General features: G+C 43.5%; 1 protein-coding gene across 1 annotated transcript in view; it reads left to right on the forward strand.

Annotated features, from left to right (window-relative positions):
• LOC139392284 (RNA polymerase II subunit A C-terminal domain phosphatase-like) overlaps positions 1 to 20,486 on the forward strand; it is a 116,965-nt gene extending 96,479 nt beyond the window's left edge. The window contains exon 14 of the mRNA XM_071140154.1: positions 16,885 to 20,486. Coding sequence (XP_070996255.1) covers positions 16,885 to 17,041 — 157 coding nt within the window. The 3' untranslated portion in view covers positions 17,042 to 20,486. The remainder of the gene's footprint in view (positions 1 to 16,884) is intronic.
• Positions 20,487 to 23,491: the final 3,005 nt, after the last annotated feature.

Raw genomic sequence — 23,491 nt, forward strand, 5'->3', positions numbered from 1 at the left:
ACAAGACTACAGTACTGTTAGACTACTGTAATAGTAACTGTAACTCTCAGATAAGACGCTAAGAACAGGATAAACCATGTTGAATTGTTTGTCTTCAGGTGTTGTTTTCCTTATTACTGTAAAAGTCGAAGCTCTCATATCTGGCTTACCCTGCCAAGCGTTCTGTTGTCATTGCTCCGCTACGGTTTACTTCCACATTCCACAGTATAAAGGAAACTCTGCAGGTGACTGACGCTTCAAAGGAAGAGGATCTTTTCTTTTTTTTTAAACAACAAAAACTACTTCAAATGAGTTTGTAAAAGTGGTGCGTCAGCACTTTTAACCGCAATACCAATGCTCACATTGTTGTGCAGTTGATTTAATTGAATCCTATGTGTTCTATGTGTACTGTAGGTACACCCAGTGTGCTGTTCTGGGCTCTGCTCTGCTGTGATGTGTTAGATACAAATATTCTCTGTCAGCCTTTACTGCTACGGTTGATTCAATACCGCTGGTGGTTCACTGAGCAACCCTCCCACTCCCTCCCTTTCTAGTGCTTTTACTGCCCAGAGCTGCTGTTCAGATGGAAGGTCAGAGGAAAGGAAAGGTGTGGAGGAATGTACTCAGGTAGTTAGAAGGTCAGCTGTCAAATAGAGTGTTCTGGGAGAGGCAGCTAAGATGAGAATGATCTTTGTACAGGAAGTGTGTGCGGGAGAAAGCTTGTGTAAGCCTGTTGTTGCTCAAGCACTGCTTTGCCCACAGAACATGTCTTGTGTACTAATGGATCCTGTGAAGATGAGAGAAGGAGAGCATTTTCCCTGGGGATGATTTAGCAGGTAACACACAGCCTTGCTCTGTGTGTACGCAGCCCCAAGAGAGAACTGCGGACCCTCATGATGAGTTCAGATGTTTTGTGGCCCTCACCCCCATCAAAGGTTCCCATCCCTGCCCTATTTAGTGCGTTTATTTTGACTAGAGCCCTATAAGAAAGAGGGCACCATTTTGAGACACAACCTGAGCCTCCTGAGCCCTGCATGGTGCTGCTGCCCCGAGCAGACAGCAGAGACGTGACAGGCTTTTTCTCACCAGAGCTGCAGAGCAAACCAGAGGCCTCCAGCAGACCAGGGTAGTCCAGCAGGAAGGTGTAGTATAGCCCTAGGCAGCGTGTCCAAAGTTATTGACACTGCTAGCCAGGCGCTCCTTCTGAGTTGTTGCTGTAGGATGAACAGAGCTGTATGCGGGGGAGGAGAGAGAGATGAGGCAGACTGACTGAGAAATGGGAATGCTTACTAAGGCTTTTCACAAATACTAAAAAGGAAGAGACAAAAATTCACAAATAAGAAAACTGCAAGTAATCTGACCTAGTTTCCATTATTATTCTCTTCTCTCTCTATTCCAAGCCGTGGTGCAGGAAGCAGATTCCTTTTCCCCCCTCTTAATTAACCCTATCATTCCTGAGACCCCAGCTAAAATCGTCTTTTCATTTATCTGCATGTCCAGCCCTTATATTTAGCCTCACAATGAAGTGTTTTACCATGTTCTTTTCAGGACAATAGAAAACAAAGCAATTTGACATAAACCGTTGCGTTCATGAGTTTTATTGACAAATGTCAGTGACAACTGTGTGGAGTTTGTGACAGACACTATGTCCTGGGATTTCCTATGATCTTCTATGTAGAAGAACCCCCATACCCTTATAGAGACTCTTGTGTAGCTTGTGAGCGTCATAGAGCAAAACATGTCCCACGTGTCGTGTCTCAGCTTTTCATAGTTTGTAGCTAAACTCATTCTGACTCTACAGACACCTTCACGTGTCAGGCCAGGTGAATCATTACACAAGTGTGATTCACCGAACCACCTCCAATGCACATGATTGGACCACATATCAAGGAAGGACAGTATGCGATTTCTCCTTCCCACATGGTCAGTGGGAGCTTGCCATTAGTATGACTGGTGGCGCCATGGTTACTGTAGAGAGGACTATCTGATACCATGGTGTGGAGGAAAGTGTCAGAGAGCCCATGGTGACTGTAGAACAGTGTCTGTCAGAGCCCTCATTATAGAATGACACGTCACACATGGCAGAACAAGGCAATTAGCTGTCTGACGAAGGACACCTCAGAACTCAGAGACCAGGCTGCTCATTTAACCAGCTCTGCTCACTACCTGGCTGGGGTGTGTTGGAAGTAGCAGGGTGGTGGTGGTGGGGGCATGTTCCTGGCTGAGTGGTGTTATAGGCTGGTGGTAGAAGGGTGGGTGGTTACCACTCAGATGGTACCATCATTATCTCTACAGGCCAAGTCTTGCGTCTGAGAATATACCGTTTCCCATCGTCATTCTCTTTCCAATGTTTACTTTTTAAAATGTTTAAGTCCTCTTTGTAATCTGGCCTCCGGAGTGACGCAGTGGTCTAAGGCACTGCATCGCGGTGCTAGAGGCGTCACTACTGACCAAGGTTCGAACCTGGGCTGTATCACAACCGGCCGTGATCGGGAGTCCCATAGGGTGGTGCACAATTGGCCCAGTGTCGTTAGGGGAGGGTTTGGCCGAGGGCCTTTACAAGTAGGCCGTCATTGTAAATAAGATTTTGTTCTTAACTAACTTGTCTAGTTAAATAAAGGTATAAGAAAAAATCTGAGCAGCATTCTGTTGGTGTTATTTTGCCAGTTTCACCACCTGCGTGAGATACCGAGTACTGAAGTTGAAAGAAACTCTTTCAAGTCGGCGTCTGAGATTGGATCCAAGTATACATCTTGGTTCCTGTTCTCCCAGAGCTATTGATGTGAAGCAGCTCCCAACTTGGCCACCAGGAGAAAGGTTCATTTTGAGAACACAACTCTGCAGGGTCAGTTCGTCCTGCTGCTTTTCCTCCATCTTCTGGCTTGCTGGGCTTTTTCTCTCTTCTGCCTACAGTTAAAGTGAGAGTAGTGAGTATTATTTTGTTTCTTGTGGTATCAAATGTTTTCTGTCTCAGTTTTAGCTCTGCTACCCAGCATGTAGTTTGCTACAGGTCACAGGGTCAGACTGTTTCAAAAACATAAACTGCCCGCTGCCTGCTCTGTACTGTATCCTCCTATATAATAATATATATTGAACAAAAATGTAAACGCCACATGTAAAGTCTTGGTTCATATTTCATGAGCTGATCCCAGAAATTTTCCAGAAGCACAAAATGCCTATTTCTCAGTCTTGTGCACAAATGTGTTTTACATCCCTGTTAGTGAGCATTTCTCCTTTGCGGAGATAATCCATCCACCTGACAGGTGTGGCATATCAAGAAGTTGATTAAACAGCATGATCATTACACAGATGGACCTTGTGCTGGTGACAATAAAAGGCCACACAACACAATGCCACAGGAATGTCCATCAGAGCTGTTGCCAGAGAATTGAATGTTTATCTTTCTACCATAAAGCACCTCCAACGTCGATGTAGAGAATTTGGCAGTACATCCAACCAGCCTCACAACCGCAGTCCACATGTAACCACGCCAGCCCACTTCCACATCCGACTTCTTCACCTGTGGGATCGTCTGAGACCAGCCACCCGGACAGCTGATGACTGAGGAGTATTTCTGTCTGTAATAAAGCCCTTTTGTGGGGAAAACTCATTCTGATTGGATGGGCCTGGCTCCCCAGTGGGTGGGCCTAGTCATGTGAAATCCATAGATAAGAACCTAATAGATTTTTTTCAATTGACTGATTTCCTCATATGAATTGTAACTCAGTAAAATTGTAAAAATTGTTGCATGTTGCGTTTTTTATATTTTTTGTTCAGCCTCACCAATTGCTGACAGGTGTATACAATCAACCGCACAGCCATGCAATCTCCATAGATTAACATTGCCAGTAGAAGGACCTTACTGAAGAGCTCAGTGACTTTCAACGTTGCACAGTCATAGGATGCCACCTATCCAACAAGTCAGTTTGTCAAATTTCTGCCCTGCTAGAGCTGCCCCAGTCAACTGTAAGTGCTGTTACTGTGAAGTGGAAAACGTCTAGGAGGAACAACGGCACAGCTGTAAAGTGGTAGGCCACACAAGCTCACAGAACGGGACCGGCGAGTGCTGTAGCGCGTAAAACAATGTCTTTCCTCGGTTGCAACACTCACAGCTGAGTTCCAAACTATCTCTGGAAGCGACAAGAACTGTCAGCACAGGAGCTTCATGACATGGCTGAGCAGCCGCACACACACTTAAGATCACCATGCACAATGCCAAGCGTCGGCTGGAGTGGTGTAAAGCTCGCGGCAATTGGACTCTGGACCTGTGGAAACGCGTTCTCTGGAGTGATGAATCAAGCTTTACCATCTGGCATTCCAACGGATGAATCTGGGTTTGACGGATGCCAGGAGAGCGCTACCTGCCCGACTGCATTGTGCCAGTTGTAAAGTTTGGTGGAGAAAGAATAATGGTCTGGGGCAGTTTTTCATGGTTTGGGCTAGGCCCCTTAGTTCCAGTGAAGGGAGATCTTAACGCTACAGCATACAATGACATTCTAGACAATCCTGTGCTTCCAACTTTGTGGCAACAGTTTGGGGAAGACCTTTCCTGTTTCAGTATGACAATGCCCCTGTGCACAAAGTGAGGTTCGTACAGAAATGGATTGTCAAGATCGGTTATGAAAGAACTTGACTGGCTTGCACAGAGCCCTGCCCTAAACCCCATCAAACACCTTGGGGGTGAATTGGAACGCCGACTGCAAGCCAGGCCTAATTGCCCAACATCAGTGCCCAACCTCACTAATGCTCTTATGGCTGAATGGAAGCAAGTCCCCTCAGCAATGTTCAAACATCTAGTGGAAAGCCTTCCCAGAAGAGTGGAGGCTATTATAGCAGCAAAGGGGGGACCAACTCCATATTCTTGGGGGGGTGACTTTGTGTCCTAAGCTGTTGTCAGTGATGTCGCTCATAAAGTCACTGCTTAATGCTTGGAGGTCTTTATCATGCCTACAAAATAATAATGAAAGCGGTTGTGTGAGCACAGATTGAGGTTCCAGTCTGATTCCGTTCCCCTACAGGGTCTTGGTTTAGAATGCTGATTGTATGTGGCCTGCATCTAGCCTTGAACGCTTCATCTTCCTTTATAATGATGAGGACTGAACACACTGCAGATTTTAGACTCCTGTTCTGTGTATCAATAGATGCTAATCTGAAAGCTGAGCAAAGCTACACATGTTCACTTAAATAGGCAGTAAGGCCAGAGTTAGACGCTACACTAGTAGTAATGAGAGTGGCCAGGGTTAGACACTACACTAGTAGTAATGAGAGTGGCCAGGATTAGACACTACACTAGTAGTAATGAGAGTGGCCAGGATTAGACACTACACTAGTAGTAATGAGAGTGGCCAGGGTTAGACACTACACTAGTAGTAATGAGAGTGGCCAGGGTTAGACACTACACTAGTAGTAATGAGAGTGGCCAGGGTTAGACACTACACTAGTAGTAATGAGAGTGGCCAGGGTTAGACACTACACTAGTAGTAATGAGAGTGGCCAGGGTTAGACACTACACTAGTAGTAATGACAGTGGCCAGGGTTAGACACTACACTAGTAGTAATGAGAGTGGCCAGAGTTAGACACTACACTAGTAGTAATGGGTTAGGGTTAGGAGAACGTCAAGAGGCTGAGCTGATAAATCAATGAACAGGGTTTGACCCGGTCAAACTCAATGAATAAATAATGAGTCATTAACGATAAGGAGCTGACTTGACCCTGGTACTGAACCGTGTTAGACCTGCATCAGGTGTAGTGCAATCCTCTGGGCTCAGCTCCCAGGGTACATCGCAATGGTACCCTATTCCCTAGTGCACTACTTTTGGCCAGTTGCATTTTGGACACAACCCAGTGAGGAGAAACCACCACATCTGTTAGCGACAGAACTGTGACAGTCCTGCCAGAGATGTCTGTGTCTTCAGAGGGAACAGAGAGGAAAAAACAGACTTATGAAAGGAAGCCCAGAGCCTTTAATCTGGTTGTGACGGGGACGGGGGAGGGCTAAGGGACTGGAGGGACAGAGGGGCAGGAGATAGAGACACTCATGTGAGGACACACTGGTGACTCCACACACATCTCTCACGTTCAGCTGAGACTGAGATGCCTTTGCTTTGGCACCCTCAGCAGTTTTTCACTGAGTTCGTTCTGTGATGGTCATTGATGAAACAACTTTGTGGGGGAAGAGAAAGCACTTTGGTAAAAAAACAAAATGTCTGGGATGAATGTTTTTATTATGTGGGTGCGTGTTGTCGTGCTGTTTTGCATTTCTGTGTTTTTCATTCCCCTGCTCCTGTATTGAAACAGTGATTGTGGTTTCAGCATGGCTAAGCAAAGCTCCCCAACACATCCCTCACAACTTGTCCCCTCCTTCTCCTCGCCAAATTACCTTCTTTCATCTTCCTCTGTGTGGCTCTTTAATTAGGTTACAGAAAGAGCCAGGCCCTATGGGCTTGAGGAAAAGTAGTGCACTATGAAGGGAATACGGTGCCATTTGGGACCCAGTGTTGATAGAACTACTTCCTGCATGGTATTAGTGTTTAATCCGCTGTTAATATGGTGACTAGTTAGAGGAACTGCTGGTGCACTGTGATAAGTTCTGCATTCTCCATTTGCACTGGCAATACATCTTAGCAGATGAAGAGCCTCCATTTTCTCTTTAGACTCGGGTGTCCTTGAAAAGATTCCATTTGTCTCTTTCTCCCCTTCCTCTCTTCCCTCTTTCTTTTTCCCCTTAACTTTTTCTCACTCTCTCTCCCTCAAACACACCACACACACGTCTTTGTTCTCTTTTCTCATTCCCTGGATCTCTCTCTCTCTCTCTCTCTCTCTCTCTTTAAGCAGTGTCAAACTCTGAGCTGTCAGATGTGTTCTCAAGAACAGCTCGGAGCTGCTTGAAGTCTGCTGTCGTGTCGGGGCTTCCCCCACACTTCCTTTTACTCTTTCGCTCTCTTTCTTTCTCTATTCCCTCGTCTCGCTCTCTGATGCTCTCCCTCCTCACTTACTCACTCAGACACACACACCCTGCTCTCTCCTTCTGCAACATCACCATCTCTTCCTCTGTATTGTGTAAACTGCATATACATTGAAGAGACCGATTCACAGACAGAGAAAGTGGAGTTGTATCTAGTCTTTTTTTGGGGGGGGGGGGGGGGTCTTTAGCATTTGGCACCCACCTCTTCTCTGCACCACCCATCTCGTCTTCTCCCCCTTTCTCATCTCCTCTTATCCCCCTTTCTCATCTCCTCTTCTCCCCCTTTCTCATCTCCTCTTCTCCCCCTTTCTCATCTCCTCTTATCCCCTTTCATCTCTGCTGGTGTTTCCCTGTAGCGTCTCCCTGCGCCACAGGATTGTGGGAAGTGTTTGGAGCCCAGGAGACTCTCACATAGCTGCTTCTGCTGCCTGCTTCCTAACTACTGACTGCCCTGCCCTTATCTGTGGGGGGGGGGGGGGATACCCAAAACAGAAACACTGGGTTGTGTACTGCTGCAACACGCCAGCTTCTGCAATACCTTCCCCAGCTCATCTAGTCTTATCTGCAACATGTAGGCTGTGTTGGTGTTGTCTGGACTGTCTGTGTGACTAAAATACACAGCTCTGAGACCAGACGGAGCGCTTCAGGTCATCTTTATCCTCCCAATCCTGTTTTCTCTTCTCATTGTGTGCCATTCATATCAGTTACCATCACACTAACACCAGTGTGTGGAGCTGGAATGGCCTGGTGTGGCCTACGGCTGTTAGTTCACCGTCACAATGGCAGAGGGCTGGGGAGCATGTCCTATTGACGCCCTGGATATAATCACAACACACACACACACACACACACACACACAAACTGCCTCAGACGGGACACCGCCTCATCACAGCCCACAGATGATAGCATTAGGAAGTGATTTCGGATGTGCCTTGTGTCCCTAACACCAGGTAATTAGAGAAAGTTGATTTGTCTTCTGTTCTGAATCATCCATGCATGAAGCAGTGTCTGACAGTATGTTAATTAAATCAACCAGACCATAATGATATTGACATGTGGGACAGACACGGGTTCAGCCGATTACATTCAGTTGAATGCTTCAATCTCCTTTTAAAGATGACTGATGTTTTGATGACTTAGGTCAAGAAAGCAGTCTTTCTAACAGTGGTAATTTAAAGATGCATGTCATGCGGAATGAGTTAACACTTCTGTAAATTACCATGATAATAGCAAGCTATTTCTATTCAAGTGTTCATTTGACAGTCTGGTCTTGTGGTCTCTCTAAGGCCATTACGCTTCATATGTCTAACTTCTCTCTCTCTCTCTCTCTCTCTCTCTCTCTCTCTCTCTCTCTCTCTCTCTCTCTCTGGGCTGAGAGCCAATCAATAGTTTAGCCTTTTAGCCAGGCGTGCTCCTTTCAGCGTTCACCACAGATCTGCAGCGGGACTGCTAGAATACATCATTTCTCTCCCTGGATAAAAACGTTGAATTCGATAGAGTTGGTGCTCTGAGAGTAAGTGCTTCGAGGAAATGTAAAGAATCCACTTATGGCCGATTTGGCCCCTGCTGCTACTACATTACATAGTGATTTCTAGGTGTTCGATAGTGTTAGGCCAGATGTTGTTTAGAACAACTTTGATGTAGGTGTTTCTGTCTGAGTCTCTTCCTCCCCGAGCAGAGTGATTTCAGAAACACATCAGACCAGTTGTTCTCTGTTATTGGCTGATCTCAGAGGTTCTAATGAGAAAATGCAAATGAAGGAGCTGTTTCAGAAGGTTCCGTCATCTCCGTGTTCTAGCGGAGTCTAGCAGGGTCTGAGAGGAATCTTGGGAAAGTCTCCGTTTAGAGGGTTAGCTAACCCTGCTGTAGCACAGCAGACTGTGGGACTAGAGCAGACAGACCGACAAAGAGAGATCTGTCCTCCACCTCTTCTCTCCATTCTCTTTCCTCTCTCTCTCTTCTCTCTCTCATAAATATATATATGAATAGAAACCCTAGGTTTTTTTTTTATAGAATCTTCCTGCTCAGTCATCTCCCTAAGTTGATATACTGTATGTAATACAGAGGAAAGAGACATTGTGTTCAACTGAATTGAAGTCTCTCTGCTCTGTCTGGACGGAATCCTCAGAGGAACCAGAGTTAGACTGTAGCTCCTGGCATTTCATTGGACCTTCAGATGAATACAATACTGGACGTTTAACCGTAGCCACTCCACACTTTCTTCACGCGTTGCAGGCAGTTAGAGCTGAATACCAGTGTTCCTGAGGGCTACTTAACGAGTACTTTAAGCCCCAGGCTCCTCGCTAATTTGAGACGCTTATGATGAGAAAGGGATAGGGAGGAAAAGGAGAGGAGGAGTTGGAGAAGGGAGAGAAGGATGATCCATAGGTAGGAAATGCAATATTGTCTAATGAAACAAAGTACATTCCTGATAAAAACCTGATTCATTGATGAGTTTGTTTTAAAGGGTGAGATGGTGCGTGTGTGTCTTGGCACGGTGTGTGTGTGTGTGTTGTATTAATAGCCATGGTGCTTGGGTCTGAGATTGGTGGTAATCATGTGGAGAGGAGATCAGTGAAGGAACTCCCCACTGCTGCTGACACACACACAGCCTCCCCTGAGTCTGACTATTAATGTAGAGCTGTTACACACACACACAGCCTCCCCCTGAGTCTGACTATTAATGTAGAGCTGTTACACACACACACAGCCTCCCCCTGAGTCTGACTATTAATATAGAGCTGTTACACACACACACACACACACAGCCTCCCCCCGAGTCTGACTATTAATGTAGAGCTGTTACACACACACACACACACACAGCCTCCCCCTGAGTCTGACTATTAATGTAGAGCTGTTACACACACACAGCCTCCCCCTGAGTCTGACTATTAATGTAGAGCTGTTACACACACACACAGCCTCCCCCTGAGTCTGACTATTAATGTAGAGCTGTTACACACACACACACACACACACAGCCTCCCCCTGAGTCTGACTATTAATGTAGAGCTGTTACACACACAAATAAATACACACACACACAGCCGCCCCTGAGTCTGACTATTAATGTAGAGCTGTTACACACACACACACACACACACACATAAACACACACATAAACGCAGATAAACACATACACACAAATAAATATACACACACACACACACATAAACACAGATAAACACACACACAAATACACACACACACAGATAAACACACACACACACACACACAGATAAACACACACACATTCTTCGCTGTCAGCAGCCAGCCTTCACTAATGAGATCAGTTTGATAACTCCACTTCTCAGATGACAGCCTGCTGAGATGGTCCTGTTTTGATAAGACAACCATAATAAAACGCAATGTAACTGCTGTGATAACACAAATACAATACTAGATATAATTCAACTCTGCTCTTAGCCACTACATGACCTTGCTATTACCTCCTAATATGTGCTCTATGTTTACAAACCAAACAGCCTGATGCCAGTAGGTCATTCAGTTGCAAGCATGACAAGACTATTCCATAGTTAGGGCGTTACCTGAAGGTTCAGTTTAGAGAGACAGTAACTTTTCACACAGCAGGCTACTGTACTAGACCTGGGCTGCCATTTTAGGAGTTTTTCCTAAACTAAAGTTAGATGACCTCTGACCTTTAACAGTAGAACTGCTGGGCTTCCCAGGAGCCTACAGATCATTTCACAAAGGTAAAAGGATATCAACCTGCAAGCGCGAGCGGTCAAATGATTTGCGGTAAACATAAGCACCAATGCTTGATAAATAACTCAAAACACAAATATAAAAGATGAATTGCATAAAGAAACCTTTGTGGAAATATATCATTGAAACGATATAGAAAGAAGAGTCATTCCCGCTTCATTTGAAGAGCATCTTATGGCCTTCATTAGCACTACTTAGATGCTTTACAAATCACCATATATCATGCTCTCTAAAGATTCATAATGTGTCATAACTGTGTGACATAACGTCAATTTATTTGTTCACATTTATTAAACCTATATGGAGCATGAAATATGTTTTATAGATTTGTGGCTGATTTATGTAGTGCTTATGAAGCATATATGATTGCTTTAGGAAGTCTCCATAAGATGCACATCAAGTAAAGCGGGACCGTACAAAAGTGATTTGTTGATACATGTAGGCTACGGACAGGTTTGGTATTTGCCTACTCTACAGGCCTGAAACTCATTGAAAACACCACAATGTCATACATTTGGTTCTAAAAAATAATAATGTTAGATTAGATTAGTTCTAGAGTAGTAGTAGTAGTAAGTAATACAGTCCAGTAGCCGTTTCTTTTGAAGTTTCTCGTTTCCAGATTTGTCTCATGCACAGGATACAGCAGGTGTAAAAGCAGTACAGTTGAAATGCGTAACTTGTGAGCTCTTTCCCGATAATCCGCAATAAAGGTAGTAATATAGATAAGAAATAAAACCTGTGAAGTGTGAGGGAAGAGAAAAGGAGCAGTTATATACAGGTCTTATATACAGGTAGGTCAGTGCCCGTACTTTTATTCCAGTGTGCAGTGGTACTGGAGGGATTGTTAACAGGGGTAAAAGTGGCTGGTAGCAGGATTAATTGAAATTTGTTCCACCTGAGCGTGTCTGACCACAAGTCAAATGTTTGATGGATCCTTTTTGTCGTTTTCTAATGCCTCTTAAAGGGGAGAAGGTAATCAGATTACATTATTGAGTTTAGGTAATCCAAAAGTTACCTTACTGATTACAATTTTGGACAGATTATATTTAGAAAGTAACCTACCCAACCACAAGTAAGTAATAAAGTCCAGTAACATCTTTTTTGTTGATGAATTCAAAGGAAAAGAGTTTTGTCAACCCACAAGGCGTGTGGTCAAATGATTTGCCGTGAACATAAGCGCCACCACTTGTGGTTCATATGGTGCACCACAAAATCAAACGGGGGCGTCGGCCTTCGGCGGTTCTAGTTTTAATGAACACACTAATCAAGAGTGTTGCTGCTCTGTGGGGGGGGGGGGGGGTTGGTGAGAGGGTTAGGGGGACAAACTGACAGAAGACCACTAATGAGAAAGCCCCCTTCTCTCTCTCTGTGGAGGTGTGTGTGTGTGTGTGATGTAATCCTACTGTACACGCTCCCCTACCTGCCTCATTAGCATCATGCTAACGAGCCCGCTGCTGCTGCGGTGTCACTGGGGGGAGAGGGGAGATGTCACAGAGCCAGGGGTGGAGGAGGGGAGAGGTGGGCATGTTTAACCCTTCACCCCCCTGGGGGGAGTCCCTTGGTCTCTTGAATACATGTCCTATCCTCTCTCCATTTGGTTTCACCTCTCTCAATTCAATTCAAGGGGCTTTATTGGCATGGGGAACCTATTTTAACATTGCCAAAGCAAGTGAAAGGGATAAACAAAAGTGAAATAAACAAACTGTCTATATACAGTGTTGTAACAATGTGCAAATAGTTCACATTTACACTGGTTGGCCTTTTTCTTTTGGCAACAGGTCACAAATCTTGCTGCTGTGATGCACACTGTGGTATTTCACCCAATAGATATGTGAGTTTATCAAAATTGGAATTGTTTTTGAATTCTTTGTGGGTCTGTGTAATCTGAAGGAAATATGTGTCTCTAATATATCATATATTTGTTAGGAGGTTGTGAAATGCAGCTCAGTTTCCACCTCATTTTGTGGGCAGTGTACGCACAGCCTGTCTTCTCTTGAGAGCCAGGTCTGCCTACGGCAATCTTTCTCAATTACAAGGCTATGCTCACTGACTCTGTACATTGTTTTGGGTCAGTCACAGGGGTCCGGTATTCTGCCACTGTGTACTCTCTGTTTTGGGCCAAATAGCATTCTAGTTTGCTCAGTTTTTTTGTTCATTCTTTCCAATGTGTCAAGTAATTATATTTTGGTTTTCTCATTTGTTTGGGTCGAATTGGGTTGTTGTCCTGGAGCTCTGTGGTGTTTGTTTGTGAACAGAGCCCCAGGACCAGCTTGCTTTAGGGTACTCTTCTCCAGGTTCATCTCTCTGTAGGTGTTGGCTTTATGGAAGGTTTGGGAATCACTTCCTTTTAGGCAGTTGTAGAATTTAACAGATCTTTTCTGGATTTTGATAATTAAAGGGTATCGGCCTAATTCTGCTCTACATGCATATTTGGAGTTTTACGTTGTACACAGAGGATATTTTTCCCATTTTGTGAATGTTTGGTTGGTGAGCGGACCCCAGACCTCTTAACCATTATAGGGTAACGGGTTCTATAACTGATTGAAGTATTTTTAGCCAGATTCTAATTGGTATGTCAAATGTTATGTTCTTTTTGATGGCATAGAAGGCCCTTCTTGCCCTGTCTCGAAGATATTTCACAGATTTGTGGAAGTTACCTGTGGTGCTGATGTTTAGGCCGAGGTATGAATCGTTTTGTGTGGTGTCTAGATGGAATTTGTATTTGTGGTCCTGGCAGCTGGACCTTTTTTGGAACACTATTATTTGTGTCTTACTGAAATTTACTGTCAGGTCCCAGGTCTGACAATCTGTGCAGAAGATCTAGGTGCTGCTGTAGGCCCTCCTTGGTTGGGTCAGAAGCACCAGATCATCAGCAAACCGTAGACATTTGACTTCAGATTCTAGTAGGGTGAGTCCGGGTCCTGCAGCCTGTTCTAGTGCCCTCGCCAATTTGTTTAGATATATGTTGAATAGGGTGGGGCTTAAGCTGCATCCCTGTCTCACCCCACGGCCCTGTGGAAATAAATGTGTTTTTTGTCCATTTCAACCGCACACTTGTTGTTTGTGTACATGGATTTTATAATGTCGGATGTTTTTCCCCCCAACATCACTTTCCATCAATTTGTATAGCAAACACTCATGCCAAATTGATTCAAAAGCTTTTTTGAAGTCAACAAAGCATGGGAAGACTTTGCGTTTGTTTGTTTCTCAGGGTGTGCAGGGTGAAGACGTGGTCTGTTGTACGGTAATTTGGTAAAAAGCCAATTTGATATGAGCTCAGTACATTGTTTTCACTGAGGAAATGTACAAGTCTGCTGTTAATGATAATGCAGAGGATTTTTCCAAGGTTGCTGTTGATGCATATCCCAGGGTAATTATTGGTGTCAAATTTGTCTCAACTTTTGTGGATTGGGATTATCAATCATTGGTTCCAAATATTGGGGAAGATGCCAGAGCTGAGGATTATTTTAAAGAGTTTAAGTATAGCCAATTGGAATTTGTGGTCTGTATATTTTATCATTTCATGAGCAGAATACCATCAACACCAGAGGTCTTTTTGGGTTGAGGGTTTGTATTTTGTCCTGTAGTTCATTCAATGTAATTGGAGAATCCAGTGGGTTCTGGTAGTCTTTAATAGCTGATTCCAAGATTTGTAATTGATCATGTATATGTTTTTGCTGTTTTTTATAGAGCTAAAAAAATGGAGAAGTAGTTTATCCACACATCTCCGTTTTGGATAGATAACTCTTTGTGTTGTTTGTTTAGTGTGTTCCAATTTTCCCAGAAGTGGTTAGATTCTATGGATTCTTCAATTACCTTGAGCTGATTTCTGACGTCCTGTTCCTTCTTTTTCCGTATTGTATTTCTGTATTGTAGTAATTCACCATAATAAAGGCGTAGACTCAGGTTTTTTGGGTCTCTATGTTTTTGTTTGGATAGGTTTCTCAATTTCTTTCTTAGGTTTTTGCATTCTTCGTCAAACCATTTGTCATTGTTGTACATTTTCTTAGGTTGTCTGCTTGACATATTTTGATTTGGTAGGGATGCTGGAAGGTCAAATATACTGTTTAGGCTTTCTACTGCCAAGTTTACAACTATTACAGTGAAATGTTTTGTCCAGGAAGTTTGTTGCCTAATTGTTTTTTGGTTGGTTTTTACACTACTTTCCTTCCATCTATACCATTTCTTAATATTATTCAGTTCCTTTGGTTTGGATGCCTCATGATTGAGTATTGCTCTGTTCAAGTAGACTGTGATTATATTGTGATCTGATAAGGGTGTCAGTGGGCTGACTGTGAATGCTCTGAGAGATTCTGGGTTGTCAGTGATAAAGTAATCTACAGTACTACTGCCAAGAGAAGAGCTGTGGGTGTACCTACCATAGGAGTCTCCTCGAAGCCTATCATTGACTATGTACAGACACAGCGTGCAACAAAGCTGCATGAGTTGTGACCCATTTTTTGGGTTGTTTTGTCTTAGTTGTATCTAGGGGGGCATATTTGGGATGCAATACTGTCTCCTCTATACCATGTTTCTTGTAGGATGACACTGTCTGTATTTCCAATTTCTTTGAAGTCTTGGTTCCTGTTCTTTAGGCCAAAGGCAGATATCGGCAGACCTTGTATATTCCAGGATGAGATAGTAAAAGCTTTGTGTTCCATAGTGTCTAGTGCTGTTTTCGTGTGGTTTAGGCCACGACTATTACAGTAGGTGTGAGCAGAGCATGTTGAGAATCTAATACATAGCTCTTAGGTTGCAGGATGCCAGCAGCATACCACCCTGCATACCACTGCTGGCTTGCTTCTGAAGCTAAGCAGGGTTGGTCCTGGTCAGTCCCTGGATGGGAGACCAGATGCTGCTGGAAGTGGTGTAGGAGGGCCAGTAGGAGGCAGTCTTTCCTCTGGTCTAAAAAAAATATCCCAATGCCCCAGGGCAGTGATTGGGGACATTTCCCTGTGTAGGGTGCTGTCTTTCGGATGGGATGTTAAACAGGTGTGCTGACTCTCTGAGGTCATTAAAAGATCCCATGGCACTTATCGAAAGAGTAGCCCCGTTAACCCCGGTGTCCTGGCTAAATTCCCAATCTGACCCTCAAACCATCACGGTCACCTAATAATCCCCAGTTTACAATTGGCTCATTCATCCCCCTCCTCTCCCCTGTAACTATTCCCCAGGTCGTTGCTGCAAATGAGAACGTGTTCTTAGTCAACTTACCTGGTAAAATAATGGATAATACATTGCTTGGGCAGTGTATTAGTGGAGGTTGGGCCTGTTGCTCTGCTCACGGCCTGGGCGTATGTCCTGCTGTCATATTGAGGTCCTTGATGCAGGAGCGTGGGGCCAGAAGGGGCATAGGCCTAATCTGGGGGGGGGGGGGCTGTATAGGGTGTGGCCAGGGATAGTTTGGGGTGGTCTCAGCTGGTTGGGGCGTGGCTGGTGACACTGTGGTCTGGGTGTAGGCTCTCTTGCCATGGGTTCTCTTGGTGCTAGTCCTTCGGGGGGGGGGGTCTCGCTGGTCTGGGCAGGGTGTACGTTGCTCCTATGTGAGGTGCTGGGGCTGCATCAGTCTCTCGCTCTGTCTGTCTGTGTCTGTCGCTCTCCTTTAACTGGAATAGAAAGGACAGGCTGATGTATCACACGCTGTGTGATCCGTCTGTGACTTCCTCTCTCTGTATTTCTCAGCCTTTTGTGAATGGCGTCGGCTGGGGGAGAATAGAGGTACAGCGGCAGTAACTAGACAGCTCCAGTAGAATAAGACTTGCTGCAGCTCTGTGGAGAAGAGAAGAGTCCTACTCTCTCATTACATCAGACTGTTCTCAGGGGTGTTACTGTTAGAGCAGTCTTGTGTGGAACAAGGCAAATTATGAATCTTCAATATAGTGGTGAGTCCTTTTCATGTTGGATAGGGATATAGGAGATTTGGTACATCAGTAACCCCCTGTTCTGTCTGAATAGCGTTGTGATAGTTACCAAAGACCCCCACATGGCTGTAATACTGTTCAGATTTCATGTCTGGTTGTTTACTCAAATATTGTTGCTGTTGTGTTTCGCTGTATTGCTCTTTCTGGTAATGCCTAAATGACCTGCCTTCAGTATGATCTATACACATGATGTAACATCATATTAGGAGATCATTATGTTTGTGTCAATAGCAGTAAGTGTCAAGACAAAAAGGTTTTACTCATCAACCATTCTCTCCCTCTCTCTCCAGGGGACAGAAGCGCAAGCTTGCTGAGGCCAAGGAGGAGGAAGAGGGGGAGTCGGCGGAAGAGTCCACCAAGGATTCTAATGAGGAAGAGGAAGGAAGCAGCTCAGAGGCTGATGAGATGGCCGCTGCCCTGGATGCGGAGCTCAACGACTTCATTTGACAAGGATGAATTTGATTTGACAAAAGAACTGGGGCGTTTGATTGGACGTTTATGAACGATGCCTCACAGAAACACTCTAAATTACCCCAGCAGATTTACGTCCAGGTGGTGCCTGAATCTTTGTCTCTACGCTGTGTGCCGTGTGTGTGTGTGGATGTGTTTTAACGAGGTTGAATGTGTTGTACAGAATGAAAAGGTAGGTTAGTACAGTAGGAAAACGTTGGTGTGTAAATATACGCTCAAAAAAATAAAGGGAACACTAAAATAACACATCCTGAATGAATGAAATATTCTTATTAAATACTTTTTTCTTTACATAGTTGAATGTGCTGACAACAAAATCACACAAAAATGATCAATGGAAATCAAATTTATCAACCCATGGAGGTCTGGATTTGGAGTCACACTCAAAATTAAAGTGGAAAACCACACTACAGGCTGATCCAACTTTGATGTAATGTCCTTAAAACAAGTCAAAATGAGGCTCAGTAGTGTGTGTGGTCTCCACGTGCCTGTATGACCTCCCTACAACGCCTGGGCATGCTCCTGATGATGTGGCGGATGGTCTCCTGAGGGATCTCCTCCCAGACCTGGACTAAAGCATCCGCCAACTCCTGGACAGTCTGTGGTGCAACGTGGCATTGGTGGATGGAGCGAAACATGATGTCGCAGATGTGCTCAATTGGATTCTGGTCTGGGGAACGGGCGGGCCTGTCCATAGCATCAATGCCTTCCTCTTGCAGGAAGTGCTGCACACCAATCTTGTTGTTCTCTGGCAAATGCCAAACGTACTGCTCGGTTGGGATATAAGCACAACCCCCACCTGTGGACGTCGGGCCCTCATACCACCCTCATGGAGTCTGTTTCTGACCGTTTGAGCAGACACATGCACATTTGTGGCCTGCTGGAGGTCATTTTGCAGGGCTCTGGCAGTGCTCCTCCTGCTCCTCCTTGCACAAAGGCGGAGGTAGCGGTCCTGCTGCTGGGTTGTTGCCCTCCTACGGCCTCCTCCACACCTCCTGATGTACTGGCCTGTCTCCTGGTAGCGCCTCCATGCTCTGGACACTACGCTGACAGACACGGCAAACCTTCTTGCCACAGCTCGCATCCTGGATGAGCTGCACTACCTGAGCCACTTGTGTGGGTTGTAGACTCCATCTCATGCTACCACTAGAGTGAAAGCACCGCCAGCATTCAAAAGTGACCAAAACATCAGCCAGGAAGCATAGGAACTGAGAAGTGGTCTGTGGTCACCACCTGCAGAACCACTCCTTTATTGGGGGTGTCTTGCTAATTGCCTATAATTTCCACCTGTTGTCTATTCCATTTGCACAACAGCATGTGACATTTATTGTCAATCAGTGTTGCTTCCTAGGTGGACAGTTTGATTTCACAGAAGTGTGATTGACTTGGAGTTACATTGTGTTGTTTAAGTGTTCACTTTATTTTTTTGAGCAGTGTAGTTGTAGATCATTTTTAGGGTTAATGTAGAAACTTTCGACAGTTTTATTGTAAGATAAAAAAATAGGAGAGATTTTGGCTAATTTAGTATTACTTGAGGTTTTTTTTCACATTAAGACTTTTATATAAATTCAACAAATTACTTAATTCATTGGTCGTATGATGCCAAAGAGTTTGAACTAGGCCAATCAGAGCCTGCAGCTAAAGATTTTACTCTGACATCACATCCTGTGTTCCTATTTCCTGTTGTTTTTTAGGGGTTAATCATTAAAACATTGTTACCAGCAGAACGACTAAGACGCCTGAATGTGTCCCATTGGATCTTTTCCTCTCTGTTCTTCTTTACTGTGGCGTTGGTACCAGAGACATATATAGAGATCGATATTTATATATGAGCGGTGCCGGTCTTCCTGGCTCCACCAATGAGCAGTGCCTGCCCTCCTGGCTCCACCAATGGTCTTGATCAACCTTTCCAACACCAACTTCGAAAGTTACCTGGTCGAGAGAGAGGATGCTAGTACCCAAAAGGCCATTCTGACAATCACCATTTTAAAGTACCTAGCTGGGTGGGACTTCCTATGGGTTAAGGAAGGATCACATAATTCCATCCAACTCATCAGTAGGGATCATCCAATGAATTACACTCGTGAGCAAACATTCCATAACTGCAGGTGGTAGTAAATCGCCAACTTTGGCTTTATACCTGTTCAAACAACACACTCCTGGTGGCAGTGTGCACCCTTTCAGTTTGTTTTCTAACTCATAGAAGTAGAAGAAGAAAATTGACTACTTCAAAATGGAGATGACCTCATTGGTGCTGCCTATGCTCTCACATACGCTATAATGGGCCAGATGCAATGATGCCATGTCTATGGTCGAGACTAATTCACCTGTCAAAGGGTTAGGTTCAAGACCCACCAACCAGGTCACTGTCTCAACCACTCACTGGAGCCTGTGATTGGTGGAGCTATTTTGTTTAGCTTTATTACCATTCTTCTTATTAGGTGTTATAGCTACTTCTAGCAGGTGATTTATGTTTTAGCCACTTGCAGAGGCATTGATTTACTAACATTTCAGCCAGGGTCAGCAAGTGTCCCAGTCTCAACTGCTCTTAGTAGGAACGTCAAAACGTTCAGGCAGCTGCCCAGACACTGTGGAGGCTCTAGTTTAGAGACCCCAGTTAAATTGTGTTTGAGAGCATTTTTAAACTCTTAATTGGTTAAATGAGTGAGAAATAGATGTCATTGTTCAATAGTTTGAGTGGGCAACATATAACATTGACATGTTGAATTATTTTGACACATACAATTATTTTACACTGAGCAAATTTCCCTAATGTGGACAGTTTGTGTTGCTACTTTGCACAAGCTTGCATTTTCACTCCATAACATGTTGTGGAATTGCACGTCCTTTTTACATCAGATTGGTGATGTTAGTATAAAGGTTTCTAGTCATCACGATGACGTAAGATAAATTGCTTAAAACAAATAAATCTCTTTGATTTCATACTGTTGATTTTATCACACGCACTGCCGAGTGCAGGACTTAGAATGCAGAGTTAATTTTCAAATTCTAAAATGCCAGAAATTGGGTCAGTCTCTCTATAAAAGTAGCTGGCCACACACCAATACATGGATTTGACAGTCAAACTATCACTTAAATCGCATCCAACAGTTGTCACTGTTGATATTTCCTATAACGCGTCATGAATCAGCAAAAAGTGGTTTTCTGCCTTTTCCTTGATGGCAGCCTCCTGAAATGAACACCCTATATTCCAAGGTATAATGTAAGAATTATGCACGTTTTCATGTTTACCAAATATGTACAGGTCCTTGAGAAAATATCCACACCTCTGGACTTGTTCCACATGTTGTGTTACAGCCTGAATTTAAAATGGATTCAATTGAGATTGTTTTTGTCACTGGTCTACACACAATAACCCATAATGTCAAAGTGGAAATGTATTAAAATTGAAAAGCTGAAATGTCTCGTGTCAATAAGAGTTCAAGTTCTTTGTTATGGCAAGCCTAAAGTTCAGGAGTAAAAATGTGCTTAACAAGTCACATAAGTTGCACATAAGTTACAATAATAGTGTATAACATGATTTTTGAATGACTACCTCATCTCTGTACCTCACACATACAATTATCTGTAAGGTCCCTCGGTCGAGCAGTGAATTTCAAACACAGATTCAATCACAAAGACCAGAGAGGTTTTCCAATGACTCGCAAAGAAGGGCACCTATTGGTAGATCGGTTAAAAAACAGACATTGAATATCCCTTTGAGCATGGTGAAGTTATTAATTACACTTTGGATGGTCTATCAATACACCCAGTCATTACAAAGATGCAGGCGTCCTTCCTAACTCCGTTGCCAGAGAGAAAAGAAAGAGAACTGAGGATGGCTCAACAACGTTGTAGTGACTCCACAATACTAACCTAAATGAAAGAGTGAATAGAAGGAAGCCTGAACCAGATAAAAAATATTACAAGGCATTCATCCTGTTTGCAACAAGGCACTAAAGTAATACTGCAAAAATAAGACAAAGCAATGAACTTTTAGTCCTGAATACAAAGTGTTATTTTTTGGCCAAATCTTATACAGCACATTACTGAGTAAGTACCACTCCTTATTTTCAAGCATAGTGGTGGCTGCATCATGTTATGAGTATGCTTGTAATCATTAAGGACTGGGGATTTTTTCAGGATAAAAAATAATTGAGCTAAGCACAGGCAAAATCCTTGAGGAAAACCTGGTTCATTCTGCTTTACATCAGACACTGCGAGGTAAATTCACCTTTCAGCAGGACTATAATCTAAAACACAAGGCCAAATCTACACTAAAGTTGCTTACCAAGAAGACAGTGAATGTTCCTGAGTGGTTGAATTACAGTTTTGAGTCAATCTACTGCAAAATGTATGGCAAGATCTGAAAATGGTTGATCAACAACCAATTTGACAGAGGTTGAAGTATTTTGAAAATAATAATGGGCAAATGTTGCACAATCCAGGTGTGGAAAGCTATTAGACTTACCCAGAAAGACTCACGACTGTAATTGGTGCTTCTACGAAGTATTGACTCAGTGGTGTGAATACTTATGTAAATGGTTATTTCATCCCACGCGATTGTTTTCAACATGATAATATGAGTGATTGATAAAACATTGTTGCTTCTCTGTAGCTGACTGTGTTCTGGTTGTCAGTGATCGAAACATTTCTCCGCTCCCCCCCCCCCAACCCTGTTTTTTCAGTGTAGTTAAAAAAAATATGATCACTATTGCTGCACATGCATGTGTAGATGCTTTGGTTTTCAATATATCACAAACTGTTTGTGTATATTGGTTATTGATTTGGGCACTTTAAAACTCTGTTTTGACATTGGGCTATTTATTCAAATGTCTTGTCAAGAGAAAGCAGTGACAGCATCATTTTCAATTGAACTTTGAACGTTAATTTCCAATTGCACTTAAGGTAAAAACTGCTGAATGAGTCCAAAAACGTGCTGTGATTGATTTCTTTTGATGATATACCAGAAATGACCAAAATAGGTTTTCCCCGCCTCCTCTTAGGTAGTGTTGGAATCCAGGGCTGCGATTGGTCAGGGGTGATAGGTCATGGGTCAGGAGTTAAAATGCTGTGATGCTGGGTCCTCACCCAGAACATGAACTGCCACTGTACAGTGTCTCCTTAGACTCTGTCACATTATTCACCTTATTAGATAGATAAAGAGGAAATAGTTTGTGGTTGGGACATTCAGCCCATCCTTGGTTTTCTCTATTCAAGTTTTGTTTGCTGAGTCTTTTCATTGAAAACAAAAACAATGTAAAGTATTTAAATATTCTATTTCATACTTGACCTGACAGAAAATACTTTTCATTGAATAAAGATTTGTTTATTAATTTGTCTTTGAAATGACTGTCTCTCTTTCTCTCTCGGTGTGTCTGTGTGTTGAGAAGAAGAACAAGTAACGAGTTCCCAGAAGAAAAGCTGGTTGCTATCCAGCTCAGTGGTGGCATTTAGCAGCAGTCGATAGAGATTTGTTCAGCCAGTCAGACGAACTACAAATTTACAAACAATGTCTCTGTTGGAGGGACTCTGGATGAACTGCTGCTGGCCCAGACATGGAGTGTGCGCACACACACACACCATACACACTATATTCATCACACACACACCATACACACTATATTCATCACACACACACCATACACACTATATTCATCACACACACACCATACACACTATATTCATCACACACACACCATACACACTATATTCATCACACACACACCATACACACTATATTCATCACACACACACCATACACACTATATTCATCACACACACACCATACACACTATATTCATCACACACACAAACCATACACACTATATTTATCACACACACCATACACACTATATTCATCCCACACACGCCATACACACTATATTTATCACACACACCATACACACTATATTCATCACACACACACACCATACACACTATATTCATCACACACACACACACATCTCTGGACCTCATTTCCCCACCACCATGTTGTAACATGGTGGTGGAAAAAATGATTACTTCAACATAGAATGAGTTGATAAACTGGCAGTGAGCCACGTGACTTTACGATAAGATGATTGGATATGAGCTGAGACTTTGTTGCTGGGGCTTCTTGGGATGTGAATGAATTCTCCCTAGCTTCACTGTCAGTATGTCTACTAAAGTTCTGTAAAGTAACATTTCCATTAGACAGACGTCTATCTACCTATCCATGGTACTGAAAAATGCCTAGACAGAAAACGACTTTCCTCCATTATTCTGGTTCGGCTGACTATAAGAATTGATTTGGGACATTTTTCATGAGTAATATACTTCCATCAGTCTCCGAGATGCTTACTCACTAGTAGAACTATAGTCACACGATTTTAATAGCACCTATGACATTGATCAATGGAAAATGTATTGTGACTGAAGAAACCC

Source organism: Oncorhynchus clarkii, chromosome 32, assembly GCF_045791955.1.
Source record: "Oncorhynchus clarkii lewisi isolate Uvic-CL-2024 chromosome 32, UVic_Ocla_1.0, whole genome shotgun sequence".
NCBI classification, from domain to species: Eukaryota; Metazoa; Chordata; class Actinopteri; order Salmoniformes; family Salmonidae; genus Oncorhynchus; species Oncorhynchus clarkii.